Source organism: Pelodiscus sinensis, chromosome 4, assembly GCF_052426305.1.
Source record: "Pelodiscus sinensis isolate ZL-2025 chromosome 4, ASM5242630v1, whole genome shotgun sequence".
Lineage (NCBI taxonomy): Eukaryota > Metazoa > Chordata > Testudines > Trionychidae > Pelodiscus > Pelodiscus sinensis.
The window spans coordinates 113525053-113542589 of NC_143055.1; the positions used below are offsets into that span (position 1 = coordinate 113525053).

The window sequence follows — 17537 nt, forward strand, 5'->3', positions numbered from 1 at the left end:
AAATAACACAGACACTAACTTCTGATAGTTGTATTGTCTCTTGATTACTATAGAAGAATGAATTAAGTTTCCACATGGCTCTCAAATTATTATCCACAGATTTAATTAAATTCCAATTGCAGAGTCAAATTCTAAATGCCAGAATTGCAAACTTAGGCTGAATTTTTTTAGATGATCTGACTTTTATTCCTTCAATATCTCCTTATCTTTCTATCTCCTTTTTTCTCATTCTGGTACCTAGAGTCACAAGTTGGATATGTTTGAGAGGGATACTTAGGGTGGAGGGTGTTGTGACACAGGAAGCAAACAAACATCACACATGAAGGATTTTTCATGTGTGATGCAGAGTAATTTTTTGAAGAAAGACATAAAACACCTACATTTCTTTCCAGGAGAAAGGCTGGATGTTGCTGCCTAGAGATGTGTTTCTAGAAGGATGCTTTACCTTGAATATGGCAGACTGTCCTGGGATGTGGGATGTGTCTGGAGAGAAAATAAGTTCCACCGGTTCTTCCAAAAGGAGAATCACTCGGACTTCTCTGTGTTATTTCTTTGCATTTGAACTCAGGCTCAGGTTGTTGTTTGAAATTGATATTCATGATGTAACTTCACTAGTCTCCCCACAGTAACTCTTGGGGTAGCAGATCCTGACACGGTCTCAGCAGCAGTAGCGAAATGCTAGAAGTACAGCATAACAATATTCATGGTCATGAAGAGAGCAGAACACTAATGGCTACTTATTTTTCTTGTAACTGTTTTATGTTTCATTACTGTTTCCCCAGTATTCATTCTGAGGCAGCCTTCAGCAAGCACAGATTCAGTAAGAGACTAAAGCTATACTTCTAGAGGATGATATAATAGTCGTCGAACTATTTTGGCCAATTACCACCAATCAGACTTCAACTGCTCTTCTACCTCTGCCCACATGGTTATCTCTTCGTTGCTGCACACAGCTGAGCAGAAACAGCAACAGCTGTTAGTAAGAAGAAATGAGTGTATGTCTACACTTCCAGCCTAATTCGAGCTAAGGCTGCAAATTTAGGCATTCAGAATTGCAAATCAAGCCTGGGATTTAAATATCCCGGGCTTGATTTGCATGTTCCCGGCCGGTCGACACTTTTTGAAACTTACAAGTCCGAACTAACTGCCCGTGTCTACACGTGGCAGGGAAATGGGCGTTTGAAATAAAGCCTTATTCCGAACTACCTGTTAAACCTCATTTCAGGAGGAATAACAGGTAGTTCGGAATAAGGCTTTTTTTTTTTTTTTTAACACCAGTTTCCCTGCTGTGTGTAGACGCGAGCAGTTAGTTCGGGCTTGTAACTTTCAAAAATGGCGACCAGCCGGGTACATGCACATCAAGCGCGGGATATTTAAATCCCGGGCTTGTTTTGCAATTCTGAATGCCTACATTTGCAGCCTTAGCTCTAATTAGGCTGCAAGTGTAGACATATCCTGACAGACCTGGGAGACTGGAATTGTCATTGAATTGTGTTATAAGTAAGAGGCAGGCAGTAATGGATAAAGAAAAGGTTAAAAAGAACCTATATTTCCTGAGGGTTTCGGTGTGTTTATTAATACTAGATGATACTGTGACTAGATGGTAAAATACCATTCTACAGTGTGCTGTTGCCAGAAACTCGGTGTGGTAGATACATTTACGACTCATCACCATTAACTTCACATAACTTTTATGACTCACTACTTTTAGGGTTTGTTTTCTTCTTTTCCCATGTTGTTATAATACTCTCCCACTGGCTGCCCCTCTTAGACTTGAATTTATCACCTGGGATATATTTGGGACCACCAGCACTAATTGCGCATCCTAAGAATATTTGAGTTGCTTTATACCATCTCTATATTTATACCTTAAAAGCTTTCTCACTTATACCTCTTCCAATATGTATTAAAAATAATTATTTTTTCCTTCTGGTCTCTGTTTTTCTGTGTTTCTCCCCCCCTCCCTTCCCCCCCCCCCCCCCCCCCCACGTTGTCAGAGGAGTAAAACATGGGCGTTTTTCCTACTCAGTCATAATTGCCTGGATGATCCCCACTTTTTTTTTAAGATTTCCAAGTAATTTTATATGACATTGAAAAGTCATAAGAAAAGATGAAAGCTCTTATGCCAGAAATCAGCCATAACAGCCTCACCAACTGATTTCAGATTTGAGGTATCTCTGGAAACATCATGCCTATTTAATTCTTTTCCTTTATTCCTAGCTTTTATGTGTTACAGGGTTAATCGTATGATGGGAGGCTATCAATAAACTGTTACCCATTGTGGGTTATCTGCATTTCCCATCATGTCTGTACTTCAATATCCAGAAGAGTACATACGGAATGCTGGTGGTTGTATCTTTCCACTTCCTCAACTTTGATTTAAGAGAGAACTGTAATTCAGAGGTCCTAGGTAGAGTAGTCTTTACAGAAAACTCCTGTTTGTAAAGACTATGTACTGCCAGTGTGGCTGTAATGGAGCGGCCCACCCCTGGGAGCCTAGAGCCAGCCAGGTTTGTTCTGAGACAGAGCCCCTTTATGCTAGATAGAGGGGATTTTCAATGTCAGTTGCATTCGGTTTTGTTGCCTAATGAGCACCTGATTGCTGAAAAGGCTAACAGAGCACGATCAGAGGGGGAGCTGGAGGAAACAGGCTGGGTTTTGTGGCAAGACGAGCACATGAAGGACTGGGTAAGAGCTCTCAGGGAGAGTTTAGCAAGAAAGCTTCTGGGTCTGGGGAACTGATTTGATGTTGGGTTTTTGTGGAACAGTTTTTTGTGTGTGTGTGTGTGTGTGTGTGTGTGTGTGTGTGTGTGTGTGTGTTGGGGGGGGGGGGCGCTAGTGGTCCCACCAATGAGTGGCACCCTGAAGAAAGTGCTTGTAAATCCTGGGTGTGTCACTGGTTATTTCCCGGACAGTGGAAGCCAGGCAGCATCGTACAGTGGCTTTGCTAGTCAAAAGTGTGCAATTTCCCAGAGAACAATGTGCTTTCCTAATTAGAGCTTGGCATAACCTGTCACTCCTGCCAATTAGTCAGCAGCTAACTGGATAAGTAAACCAAAACCCGCTGCTCACATCTATAGATTATGAACTTGCTTTGTTTATTACTAATCCTGATTAGCACAGTAGAAGGTGGGTTTCCTGCAAGATATTCACAAGAATTATATTTTAAACAAAATGCCTCAAGGAGGGATTAAGATTTTTACTTAAAAGTACCAATGTAAATGGGCTCTTTACCTGTGAGTCTTCTCACAAAGCCCATTGCTTTCAACAAGTATTTATTTATAGGAATACCCACAGAGGAGGAGGTATTTTCCAGATGTATGAAAAGGCTCAGTCCCTACCACAAAATGTTCACAAACTTAAGTGCAGAGATGGGTGAGCTCAGAGGAACCACAAATTGGCTAAGGATTTCCCCCACAGTCCTCATGAATTTCCCCATCACTCCCTCAGTGGTTAACTAAGCTAGTTACATGCAATATTGCCAGTTCACTCAGTTGGAAATTTGAAATGAAATATTAATACACACTTTTAAAGTATATACAGTATGTGGTAAAACACTTGTACCTGAAAATGCATAAGGAGTTTGAGAAGAATGAACAAAGACTAGCTTCCTCACACAGCTGTTGGTTTTTATGACCGTGTCAGCACATTCATTTTGGTGATGTTGGCCAACCTAATTGTTCCAAATTGATTTGTAAGCAAGGTCTGAATGAGCACTCCCCTGACAGCTAGTGATGAGTTGAGGGGAAAGGGAAACTTCAGGACCAGTCAGTGCCTGTGTACCCCACAATCCATATTCCAGAGAAATTATTACAGAGGATGAAACTGAATAAACTTCACCTCAGTTCATTTACACAGTGATCTGATCAGTTCCAGTGAGTATGGCTAGCACTTTCTGTGATTCTAGTTTCGTACATTTCCTGTGCAATGCAGGTGATGCTGGCATTCACCAGAGCAAGGTTTTTTCAATATTTAATAGATGAAAACTGTGCTGTAACAATCTGAACACCGTCATCCTTTATCTAGCCCAAAGATAGCACCAGTCGCTTGCCTTGCCTAGCTAACTATCTAGGACTGTCATGACAATCAATTAAAATAGAACTCCCATAAGGAGGAAGTTGCATGACAAGTATCAATGTTAAATCCAAAGGAATTTAGCATTTTCTTGTTATTTTTAAACCACTATAAAGAGAATGCTTTGGTCAGAAGGATATTTATTGCTTACTGCATTAGTCTTAACGGGTGCCAGAGCCAGCTCTATTAAGTTGGAATTAAACTGGGCCCTCTGTTGTGTACTACTAGTTTCATTTCAATAGCCCTCACTGTTAAACTTCACTGAAGTTAAATTGATCACTCTGATTTGATTGCTAGGAAAAGTTTCCAAACCCATGATGCATTCTGCATCAAAGTGAAAACTTCTATCTTTTTTGCAATCCTATCTTAAAAAAATATTCTATAGGACAGCTCTAAGATGACTGAAAATGTATTCCTTATAACATTAAAATAGTGTTAAAATCTACTGTTAAGTAGTTACGGTGCACTAAATTTAGATTTTCTGAAGTTGCAGATTAGCCCTGAAATCTCTTGTTCCTCTCTGCCTAATAAAGGAAATTATATCACTATAATTATACCAGGTACTTCCCTGGGTAGACACACTCTTACTCTGGAATGAGTATGATGAGTCAAGAACTACTGTCTGCTAGGGATGTAAAATTCTGTTTAGTTGGTTAACCAATTAAAGGGGGTGAGCAAGGAAGCCATTCCAGCCCAATGGGGCTAGTGCAGCCCCCCTGCCCACAGCAGGCCCCTCAGGACAGGAGCAGCCCCCTGTCTGTGGCAAGTGTGGAGCTGCTCCAGCTCCTACTGGTTAACTGGAACTGGTAAGCCTCATCTGTTATGGATGAGACTTACTGATTAGCTGATTAACTATTCACATCCCTAGTGTCTGCATGGTGGATTGTTTGAGAACAGGGAGAGTATGAAACCAATGGGGCATTTTTATGTGGAGTGGGGGAAATACATGTACTTGGTTGCTTTGGAGGGGTGAATGCTTTCCCTGGAAATTTCACATGAAGGGGAACTAATAGGATTGCCAGGCCCCTGGGCAATGTGGGGTGGCCCGGCTCTGTGCTCCTGGAAGGGGCAAGGCCTTCTCATAGACTCGTAGACTTTAAGGTCAGAAGGGACCATTATGATCATCTAGTCTGACCCCCTGCACAGTGCAGGCCACAGAATCTCACCCACCCCTCTTAGAATAATCCTCTCATCTATGTCTCAGATATTGGGGCCTTCAAATACTTTGAAGGCCCCAAAATGCAAAGAATCCCCCAGCTGTGATCTGTGCCCCATGCTACAGAGGAAGGCGAAAAACCTCCAGGGTCTCTGCCAATCTACCCTGGAGGAAAATTCCTTCCCGACCCCAAATATGGTGATCAGCTAAACCCTGAGCATGTGGGCAAGACTCACCAGCCAGACACCCAGAAAGTTCTCTATAGTAACTCCTATCATCCCTCCATTGACCTATTTCCCACTGATAATGAATGGTCAATTAGTTACCAAGATCATGTTCTCAAACCATCCCCTTATCATAGAACTGGAAGAGACATCAGAAGGTCATCAAGTCCAACCCCCTGCTCTATGCAGGACCAATCCCATCTAAATCAACCCGGCCAGGGCTTTGTCAAGCCGGGACTTAAACACCTCTAGGGATGGAGCCTCCACTACTTCCCTAGGTAACCCATTCCAGTGCTTCACTACCCTCCTAGTGAAATAGTTTTTCCTAATATCCAACCTCGACCTATCCCACCATAACTTGAGACCATTGCTCCTTGTTCTGACATCTGTCACTACTGAGAACAGCCTCTCCCCATCCTCTTTGGAACCTCCCTTCAGGAAGTTGAAGGCTTCTATCATATCCCCCCCTCACTCTTCGCTTCTCCAGACTAAACAGACCCAACTCCCTCAGCAAAACCGGTCCTAGAACCGAACCCTGGGGCACTCCACTAGAAACCGACTGCCATCCTGACATCGAGCCATTGATCACTACCCGCTGGGCCCGGCCTTCTAGCCATCTTTCTATCCATCTTACCGTCCATTTATCCAATCCACATTCCCTTTACTTGCTGGCAAGAATATTGTGGGAGACCGTATCAAAAGTCTTGGTAAAATCAAGGTATATAACATCCAGTGACTTTCCCATGTCCACCGAGCCAGTTACCTCATCATAGAAGCCTTGAGGGGTGGAGGAGGGGCTAGTACAGAGCTGCCAAGATGGTGCAGCGTCCCTCTTCCTCCTACTTCCTCTGCCAGCCCTCAGAGCTGGGCGGTGCTCCCGCAGGGATCCTAAAGGGCCCAGGCCTATCGCAGCAATGGCCAGGAGCTCAAGGCCTTTTAGAATCACCAGGCCCTGGAGCAGTTGTCCCCTTATGCCCTCCCTCCTCATCCCCTCCCATCGTTGGGCCTGTTCACATGTATCATGAATTAAGGAAAAATACTTTTGAGGGAGCCCTCTATTGAAATGTTGCTCTCCTATACTCCCCTGTCCCCTTGGGGAAAGCATGAGTGAATGAATAGATTTTGCAAAATGCTCAGAAGGTCAACGAACTCAGGGCGCTGTCTGATAACAAGGTAAAATGAATTCCAGAGTCGAAGGTCTTCTGTAATGATATCCCATATCTAGACAAACAGATCTAGGGGCTGTTATCTTACTGACCCAGCTGATATGAACAACCAGGTTGGTATACTAGGAAGGACAGAAATGTTTCTAAATTATGCAAGGCAGAGACCATTTTAAGGAATGGTTCAGTAGCATTTTTCTTCATGTAAAATGTCTAAGATCATCTAAAATACCTCAGAGACCACAACCAGTAAGTGAAAGAGAGAAATAACTGAAAATCAGAAAGAGGAAGGGAAAAAGGAAAGTAATCAAGAAAATACTAGATTTTATTCCATTATCTGTGAATTAACATTTAGCTGCACATCCAGATTATTTCTCCCTGGCTAAACTCAATTAATTATAATATTACTTAAAATGTTAGATCTGATTTTTCATATAGGCATCTGTTGGCATGATTGCCAACTGTTGAGATTCACACTCAAATCTTTTAATGGGCCTAATTTTCTAATCTTTTAACTGTTGTAATTGCACAAATTTACTCCTGATTTAAATGAGATAAGTAGACCGTATGCATTTGTTTCTTGCAAAAATTATAAATCTGCACACTAGTTTTTTAAAAAATGCTTTCCCTCCAATTTACCATTTAAAATATGAAGCTGTAGCCTCTGTTCAGCACTGTGATCATCTGTGATGCAGAACTTACTATACTGAAGCCATATCTCACTTGCATGAAAATTGATGCTAGAATTGCATTCCTTAAAATGACCTTCCCCGGTCTTAGTGTATGATTTGATGCTAATGTCTGTGTAAAGACTTAAAAAAGACAATCCAGCTGCAGAAAAATTGTGCTATGGCATATTTAGCAGCATTGCACCAAATCAAAGCAGCCTAGGGGTTTACCAGTGTGTATATTCCCAGGAAGAAAAAATTCACTCTGAATCCTGAGATTAACACACAGAATTACACATGTACTTAATGTGGTATGTCGTTTTTCCAGAGCTAGAAATGGTTAGCAAGTCTAGTTTTCCTCTCCCCCTTTAGTATTATGAGATGTAGTGACTGAATTCTTTGCCAAAAGAACAAGAAAATACTAATATGCATTCCTTATGGTGCATTTTTCTGTCTTCAGTACATACTAATCCACAGAGAAGATGCTTTTGAACTGAAATACAATCCATCCAAGCATATTTTTATCTAATAGCGTTTTTATCAAGAAGGGAACAAGATTACTGTAACAACAATAACCTCTTCCAAATGGCTATATTAAAATAGTGTCATGCAAATTTTCAACTCCTCAGATTTTAAGAGCAATCATATAACAAAATAGGGCAGCAGAAAAATTAATTGTTCTACATATTTGAAAATGAGATCATTAGATACTATGTTACCAGATAGAACAGTAGTCATTAGAGCTATAAAAGTGCCTATTTATGGCTTTCTCCTCCCAGTTTAAATAAACAATATAAGCTTCATACAGGCAGTCCTCGGGTTACGTACAAGATAGGGACTGTAGGTTTGTTCTTAAGTTGAATCTGTATGTAAGTCGGAACTGGCATCCAGATTCAGTTGCTGCTGAAACTGATCAGTTTCAACAGCGGCTGAATCTGGATGCCAGTTCTGACTTACATACTGATTCAACTTAAGAACCCCAGGCATCCCCAAGTCAGCTGCTGCTGAAACTGATCAGCGGCTGATTCCAGGAAGCCTGGGGCAGGGACTTCCTGTAGTCAGCCACTGGTCAGTTTCAGCAGCGGCTGACTTGGGGACGCCTGGGGCAGAGCAGCTGGGGTGCTGCTGGGTTGGTCCAGTAGCACCGCCGCTCCTCGGCGCTACTGGACCAACCCAGCAGCACCCCAGCTGCTCTGCCCCAGGTGTCCTGATTCAGACACTGCTGAAACTGATCAGCAGCGGCTGAATCAGGACTCCTGGTGCTGAGGTGCTGCCGGGTTGGTCCAGTAGCGCCAAGAAGCGGTACTGTGGGACCAACCAGCAATGCCCCACCTGCTCTACCACAGGCCCGGGGCTTTGCTCCACGTCTCCCTGGTCTGCGCGCCTCCCCCCCCCCCCCCCAGCAGACCAGGGACACGGGGAGCAAAGCGGCAGTGGCGGCGCGGGACCCCTCTGCCTCCCGGCTTTGCTCCAGGTGTCCCTGGTCTGCTGGAGACGGTCCCCAGCAGACCAGGGGCACCTGGAGCAGCTTTTCTCGCCCCGGAGGTCAAGGTGGCAGGACCGCTGCTCTCTGGGCGGTCCCGCTGCCTGCGAGCTCCGGGGTGAGAGACCCCCATTGGTAAGTGCAGATCCGAAATGTCGGATCCACGTAACTCGGGGACTGCCTGTAATTGTCATCCTACTCTGCTCCAGGAGTGTAAAAGTCTTTCATCTCTTATTAGAAAGTAAATAATCTATTCAAATTCCTCTTTGTTGTAATTTAGAAAAAACAAAATATTTGATTTCTAGAGTGTATTGATCATTTTAGATAATGAATTCCTGGTAATCTAGAGGGGGGGAACATATACATTATGAAAATATCTTGTTTTGTTAATGTCAAAATATGACTTCGGGATATAGACTTTTTTTAATCCAAAAGCTTTATAAGAGCATTACTTTCCAAAGGGGGCGCTCGCGCTCTCTCTCTCTCTCTCTCTCTCTCTCTCATTTTATATATATATATATATATATATATATATATTGTTTGTGTGTGTGTGTGTGTGTGTGTGTGTGTGTGTGTGTGTATATATAATGTATATTAGTAATTATACAATCTTTCATGTCTATATCTTCAAATCCTTTTTACAAAATCCATAAAATCACTTGTCTGAAATGTACCTGCTTTTCCCAAGTTTATTTTCATCATCCCTCTTCTATAATTTTTGGTAATGTTTTATGTCTATTTCTTTTAGGGAAAAGAGATCAAACAGTGTTGTCTAACAATGTAATAAGATCATGTAAGGGATTTTGATCTCATTTAATATTTTTTTTCTTTTAAAGAGGCAAACAAAAGACCACCTTCCCGCCTCCCAAAAAAAGCCTAAGATCACGTCTTCAGTTATTTAAAATCTTCCCAGTATGCTACATAAATAATATTTGCAAACTTTCTTGCTTATCATTACATTTTATAATGCTTAACAATTCTAGCTTTGTCTAGAGAAAGAACCGGGGGATGTGGGTAGTAGGGTTGCCAACTCTCCCAGATGGGACACCATTGCTGCAAATAGCATCTGGTCCATCTGGCTGGGAGAGTTGGCAAGCCTAAGGTATGTCCACACAGGGCTAAAGTCGAATTAAGCTTCGCAATGTCAGCTATGTCAATTACATAGCTGAAGTCTGAATAAGGTTACTCCAGCTTTTGGCACTGTCTACACAGTGGGAAGTCGAAGGAAGAACACTCTTCCTTCAACTTCCCTTACTCCTCATGAAATGAGGGTTACAGGAGTCGGAGTAAGAAGTCCTCCAGCGTGACATTATTTTGAAATAAAGGCTGATAGTGAAAACACGTGCTATTTTGTCAGTTATTCAGAAATAGTGCTGCTGTGTAGATGTACCCATAGGGAGTGGATACATCTGTATAGTGTTTACTTCAATAGTAATTTTTTATCTGGCTGTCTCTCTTAACATCCAGATACACAGGTTTTTATGGGAAAGTGTTGTGATATCTGTAGCTTGTCAGCAATGTTCCCTCTAATTTTTTCCATCCATGTGCTGTGGCAGACCAAAGGCAGCAGGCTGCAGTAATTTGGTGGAGGACAGGTATACGGATAGTTGGGTGAGCAGGTTCTTGTTCCCTGGATAGGCTGCCAGAGACTATGGCCAAGCAATTAAGAAAGCCACCTGGGACTCATTCAGAGCTGGCCTGTGGCAGCAGACGAATAGAACACTTGCAGTCAGTTTCCCCTCAGGTAAGCAGGGAGGAAGGAGAGGAGTGATAGACCGGAAAAGAGGAAGTACAAGATGGAGAAAAACTGAAGTCTACAACTGGGAGAAGTTCTCATCTAATGGGCCTGTGGGAGTGGTTGGGGAAGTGGCCCAGAGAGAGGCAACTACCGTATTTTCCGGCGTATAGGGCGACTGGGTGTATAAGACGACCCCCTATCTTTTTAATTAAAAGATAGGGTTTCATCTTATACCCCAGCGCCCCTCCGCCTCCTTTGCTCCCGGTGTCCCTGGTCTGCTGGAGATGGTCCCCAGCAGACCAGAGGCACCGGGAGCAAAGCCGCCAGGAGCGCCTGGGCTGCCCCCCCCCACCCCCCGCCCCCGCCGGAGCCCCTCCGCGGCTTTGAAAGCCTCGGGGGAAGCCGGCGGCGGGGCATCCCAGGCGCGCATGGGCTGCCCCCCCGCCGGAGCCCCTCCGCGGCTTTGAAAGCCTCGGGGGAAGCCGGCGGCGGGGCATCCCAGGCGCGCATGGGATGCCCCCCCGCCGGAGCCCCTCCGCGGCTTTGAAAGCCTCGGGGGAAGCCGGCGGCGGGGCATCCCAGGCGCGCATGGGCTGCCCCCCCGCCGGAGCCCCTCCGCGGCTTTGAAAGCCTCGGGGGAAGCCGGCGGCGGGGCATCCCAGGCGCGCATGGGCTGCCCCCCCGCCGGAGCCCCTCCGCGGCTTTGAAAGCCTCGGGGGAAGCCGGCGGCGGGGCATCCCAGGCGCGCATGGGCTGCCCCCCCGCCGGAGCCCCTCCGCGGCTTTGAAAGCCTCGGGGGAAGCCGGCGGCGGGGCATCCCAGGCGCGCATGGGCTGCCCCCCCGCCGGAGCCCCTCCGCGGCTTTGAAAGCCTCGGGGGAAGCCGGCGGGGGGGCATCCCAGGCGCGCATGGGCTGCCCCCCCGCCGGCTTCCCCCGAGGCTTTCAAAGCCGCGGAGGGGCTCCGGCGGCGGGGCATCCGGCGTACAAGACGACCCCCGATTTTTGGGGGATGTTTTTTAACATCAGAGGTCGTCTTGTACGCCGGAATATACGGTATTCTGTGGTAATAAGGGTCGAAAGGAGCCCCACTAGTGGCTGCTACCTAGGGCCCTGGGCCAGAACTCTGAGTAAGTGGGTGGGACTGGACTCCCCCCAACCCTCCCCATGCATAGTGAGCCACCACCGGGGGGAAAAAGGGACCTTTGGACTTTGGCAGGGTTTTCCCTTTCAAAGTAGTGACTTGCCTATGATGAAAATGACTCATGAAGCAGGGATCCCTCACCTCTGAGAGAAGCAAGAGGTAGTGGGAGGGTTGCCGCAAGCCTCTGCGGTATACTAAACATCCGCCAGGAAGCGCAGGATCCAGGGGGACCAGAGCTCTGCCATAAATTTTATGTGCACTAAGGCATGTGCATGCACCAAGAGAAATGCATGTTGCCAGTTGTGAGAGGCTGTGACTACTCTGCTAATCAGCTGGGTGGCATTTGAATCTCTAGCAGGTGACCACCCAAGCACTCATTTTACAGGGAATACTGCTTGTCAGTGATATTTTTTAAAAGGTGACTGTATTAAACACTTGCCCATCTACATCTGAAACGTTCTAAAATGGTTTAATATGAAGACATTCAAAATACCTGCCAAGCAAAATCTTGCAAGAGGATGGCTTTTCCAGTGGAATGGTAGGTTAGTAGAGCATTTCTTATTCTACAGTAGGTGAAGTTTTTCTCTTAGATATTTTTGCCTTTCTAGTTTAAATACTGAATGGACAGTACAATCTTTTTTTTTTTTTTTTTATAAATAGCTCCTTTTTTATATGACTTGACCTTCTCAAACTTCACTTACTCTTTTTGCTCTTCTATCCTTCCTGGTTCTTTGATTGTTACGATACTCTAAACATCTGAGTAACAGGCAGACAGCTGTCCTATGACCTGCTGAAAGTCTGAGTTCTAGAATCTTTTCTCTCTAGTGTTCTGTGCTTATTTTATGACATCTTCTCGTGGCACACAGCTGAACTGTCCCATGAGTAAGGAGGAAGCCTGGTGGTTATTCTGTACCTACCATTAACAGAGAGAAAAACTACTGTGCCTCAGAAATCCTTTTTCTAGTGTAGAATTACTAGAAGACTTACCTGGTGTTCCCAGGTCCTTCAGGGCTGGGAGTGTGGGGGTACAAGAGTCAGGGTTGGGGAGTGAGAAGGAGCTCAGGGCTGGGGGTTGGCAGGTGTGGGGGTTGCCCAGGGAGGTGCAGCTCACTTGCCGGCTGCTCCCCATTCATGAATATAACTGTCCCTACTATCACACTTTCCATTTGATGAGAAACAATCACATTCCATGTACATCCTATTATCCTGGCACAACCAAACCCTGACCTTGCTTTAAGTTATGAGCGGAAGCTGCATACCACATTTGGTGGTCCTAGCTCTTACTGTTTAGGAGTAGTTCTTGAACAAAGAGATGCACAAACTTTTTCAAATATATAGTAGGTATCTATTTTCCATGGGGAGGGGAAATGACATACCCCATTACTGAGTCAGAATTAGCTGATTTCTTGGGAGAGTGGGAACACAATGTATTGTGATGCATAGCACTACCTTGGGGATACATTTTCAAATCCTTGTGATTTCATGATGTGCATGCAAAGAGTATTTTTGGGAACATAGAAAACCAGAGATCCACTAGTGAAGATTGGAGCACAGGTGACATATCCACACAGTTAGTTTTCAACAAGTTGTCTTTGTAGAATCTAAATTGTTAGACATAAAAATGTGACAAACACCAGGTGAGATTAATGTGGGTGATCAAGTATAAAACATTTTCAGGACTTGGCCAGTTAGGCATTTAAATATAGTCATGGGATTGGCATCTGGAATATACTTATTATCAGAGTGTCTAGAACTGTGGTGTCCAACACAATAGCCACTAGCCATGTGTGGCTATTTGGCTGACTGAGTGTGGCTAGTTTGCTATAGCAGTAGCTACTGCTTCAGAACTGGTTGGACACCATGGGTCTATAGGAAATGGATTGCTATAATGGGAGGTGGTGACTGATTATTACCTGGGCTGTCTCCAGAAATACCTTGCACGTGAATACCTTGCACATGTGCTCTCTCTCTCTTACACACACACACACACACACACACACACAGTTTCTTTGGTTTCCTTAACTACTGTACTTAACATATGACTGCAAATCTTCTTAAACTTCACTGAGAAAATGTCGGAAACCTTTGATTCCAGAAGTTTTCATAGTCCTCTCAACCGCAGAGTTTGACTCTTTTTTTGCTGCTAGACTTCCAGATGGCAATGGCTATCAGAACCACCTTTATTAATCTGTTGTAGGCCACAAGATGTCTCTTCTGCTGGATACAGAACTGACCACAAAGGGCCATACATTTGGGATCTCCAGGCTCAACCATTGTGATGCATTGTACTTATGAGAGATCAAAGCAGCCTTAAAGGAGCGTCAACTAATATTACCTGCACAAAATTCTTTGCCACTTTCACACTCTAGGGATGCACAACTTTACCTAATTCCTGGCGTTCAAGGTGCAACTCTGTTAATTTAAATACCCCTTACTCAGTTCCTAGGGCTCAGGGTGTAACCTACAGGAGCTGAAAGAGATGTACATAGTCATATCCTTTCTCGGTATTTATTAGCAATTATGAACCAAAGCAGAATCCACATGCTAACCAGATAGTGATGTGCTCACTAGTTCTGATAAAGGCAGGTGAACTTCCCCTGTTGGCCAGGCAAGGTCAGTTTCCTCTGAATTCTGGTTGCGACGTCATAGTCGCGCAAAGGAGTCTTGACATCTTTGTTCTTAGGCTGTGTCTTGGAGGTGAATTCTTCTTCCAGGTCTTTCCATCTTCTTCATACCTATGATTTACTAATAGCAGTTATACAGCAAACAAAGCTAGAGCCATGTTAAATCTACAAAAAGGTTATAATGGTGACCCCTTAAAGCTTACGTAGTATGCACAATATTTGAGTTAATTGTAGAGTTTTGTTTCTGCTTTGAGTATAAAGTAATACTGCAAATTGCATTATTGTATCAAATGTTGAATTTTTAATAGTTGGCAGGTATATAAACTGAGACGGGAAGAACACATGGAAATAGATAAGGATAGTAGTGCTGGCTTCCCAGGTATTACCTCAAAAAAGATATTTTGGCCTTGGAAAGGGTTCAGAAAATGGCAACGATTAGGGGTTTGGAACGGGTCCCATATGAGGAGAGGTTAAAGCGACTGGGACTTTTCAGCTTAGAAAAGAGGAGACTGAGGGGGGATATGATAGAGGTCTATAAAAGCATGAGTGGTGTGGAGAGGGTGCATAAAGAAAACTTCTTCATTAGTTCCCATAATAGAAGGACTAGAGGACACCACATGAAATTAATGGGTAGCAGGTTTAAAACTAATAAAAGAAAGTTCTTCTTCACACAGCGTGTAGTCAACCTGTGGAACTCCTTGCCAGAGGAGGCTGTGAAGGCTAGGACTATAATAGAGTTTAAAGAGAAGCTAGATAATTTCATGGAGGTTAGGTCCATAAAAGGCTATTAGCCGGGGGATAAAATGGTGTCCTTGACCTCTGTTTGTCAGAGGCTGGAGAGGGATGGCAGGCGACAAATCGCTTGATCATTGTCTTCGGTCCATCCTCTCTGGGGCACCTGGTGCTGGCCTCTGTCTGTAGACAGGATACTGGGCTAGATGGACCTTTGGTCTGACCGTTCTTATGTTCTTTCTGTGGGGCTACATTTTGATACCTTAACTCAGTGGTCTCCAATCTTTTTACACACAAGATCACTTTTTAAATGTCAGAACAAGCCAAGATCTACCACCCCATCCTTTCCCCAAAACCCGACCCCTTCCTTGAAGCCCCACCCTCTCTATTCTCCTCCTCTCCATCACTTGTTATCCCCAGCCCCTGTACACTCTACACTGCCCCCCCCCTTTTTTTTTATTCTTCGGTAGGAAGAGGTTTTTCCAACATTTGGCCTGTCTATATTGGACCAAATGTCAGAAAAAACCCTTCTTTCAGAAGCCCCATTATTCCTCGTGGAACAAGGAATACAGGGGTTACTAAAAGAGCATGTTTGCTTTTCCACTAAAAAAATGGAAGCAGAAGAGTTTTTTGGGGATATCTCTGAAATCCTGGAAAAACTCCTGCAGTCTAGCTTTACCCTCACTGGGTTGAGACAGGATGTGTGGGCTCTGTGAGAGATTTGAGTGTGGGGAGGGGTGACTGGTGCAAGCTCTGGGAGGAAATTTGGGATGTGCCTGGAATAGGATTGCTTCTCATAAAACCATACGGAAAAGAGCCAGAATGACCTGCCAGTGGGGCAGGGGACAGGATGCTGGGGTTAGGGCAGGGTGCCAGTGGGGGCAGGGAGCCAGTGGGGGACAGGGTGCTGGGAGGGGCAGGGGACAGGGTGTTACAGGAGAAAGATGTCAGGGGGCAGAGAGCCTCCTCCCAGGACTCCTCCCTGGCAATCAAAATAGGCCCAGGAAATGGGTTGAGAATGGCCCACTTTTTCACATCAAAAATTTTTTTTTAAATTTACTCTTCGACGCTGAGTCATTCATAATGTCCTCATTATTTATTTTGGGCAGTAGGTCCTTCTCGCATGACATTAATATGAAGGATTCAAGATGTGAGCGTGTAAGACAATTTTGCAATTTGTTCAGAATATACTTCAGCTTTGAAGTAAACCTCTCACATGATACCTGGGTTGCAGACAAGATTAATACAAATTTATAGACGTGCCTGTATGCCAGCGTGTGCAAATTAAACTTGGCCAAAACATGGTAACAACATGCCATGCAGTTTTTGCAGGATTTACATTTTTCGAGAGCAGTTTTGTTGCAATTGTCACTACAGGCAATCCCCGGGTTATGTACGAGATAGGGACTGTAGGTTTGGCATCCAGATTCAGTTTCAACAGCAGCTGAATCTGGACGCCAGTTCTGACTTACATACAGATTCAACTTAAGAACCCCAGGCATCCCCAAGTCAGCTGCTGCTGAAACTGATCAGCGGCTGATTCCAGGAAGCCCAGGGCAGGGGCTTCCTGTAGTCAGCCACTGGTCAGTTTCAGCAGCGGCTGACTTGGGGACGCCTGGGGCAGAGCAGCTGGGGTGCTGCTGGGTTGGTCCATTAGCACCACCGCTCCTCGGCGCTACTGGACCAACCCAGCAGCACCCCAGCTGCTCTGCCCCAGGTGTCCTGATTCAGACGCTGCTGAAACTGACCAGCAGCGGCTGAATCAGGACTCCTGGGGCAGAGCAGCTGGGGTGCTGCTGGGTTGGTCCAGTAGCGCCAAGGAGCGGTTCTACGGGACCAACCGGCAGCGCCCCACCTGCTCTACCACAGGCCCGGGGCTTTGCTCCACGTCTCCCCGGTCTGCTGGAGGGGGGGCCACTAGCTGCGCCCCCCCCCCCAGCAGACCAGGGACACGGGGAGCAAAGTGGCAGCGGCGGTGGAGTCACGTGCCTCTGAGGCTTTGCCAGAGCAAAGCCTCAGAGGCGCGGGACCCCTCCGCCTCCACAGCTTTGTTCCGGGTGTCCCTGGTCTGCTGGAGACTGTCCCCAGCAGACCAGAGGCACCGGGAGCAAAGCAGCAGCGGCGGCGGGGTGCCGCGCCTCTGAGGCTTTGCTCTGGCAATGCCTCAGAGGCACGGGACTCCGCCGCCGCTTTGCTCCCGGTGCCTCTGATCTGCTGGGGACCATCTCCAGCAGACCAGGGACACTGGGAGCAAAGCCGCAGCAGCGGTGGAGTCCCGCGCCTCTGAGGCTTTCCTGGAGATGTAACTCGGGGACTGCCTGTATTCTCAAACTTCAAACAAGAATTTCCAAGCAATTGCACCACAAGACTATTATCTGACCTCTTAGTATTTGTCTTCAAAGAAAACCTGCTCAGCACTTTCAAAAGGCAAGCTTGGGACCTTAAATTTATATCTCTGCTAGAAAGGCAAAATCATGAACTTATTTATTAAAGATGCTGGATTTGAGTCATACAGGCATCTGTACCTGACCCT

The 17537-nt window shown here is 45.4% G+C and overlaps 1 protein-coding gene across 3 annotated transcripts in view; it reads right to left on the reverse strand.

Annotated features, from left to right (window-relative positions):
• Positions 1 to 13882, reverse strand: part of C4H4orf17 (chromosome 4 C4orf17 homolog) — a 32123-nt gene extending 18241 nt beyond the window's left edge. The window contains exons 1-2 of one of the 3 annotated variants that reach the window (XM_025189977.3): positions 13732 to 13882; positions 446 to 678 (exon numbers count right to left, since the gene is read on the reverse strand). In XM_025189977.3, coding sequence (XP_025045762.3) covers positions 446 to 599 — 154 coding nt within the window. In that variant the 5' untranslated portion in view covers positions 600 to 678; positions 13732 to 13882. The other 2 variants (XM_025189975.3, XM_025189976.3) reach the window with 2 other exon arrangements.
• Between the last annotated feature and the right edge of the window lie 3655 nt (positions 13883 to 17537).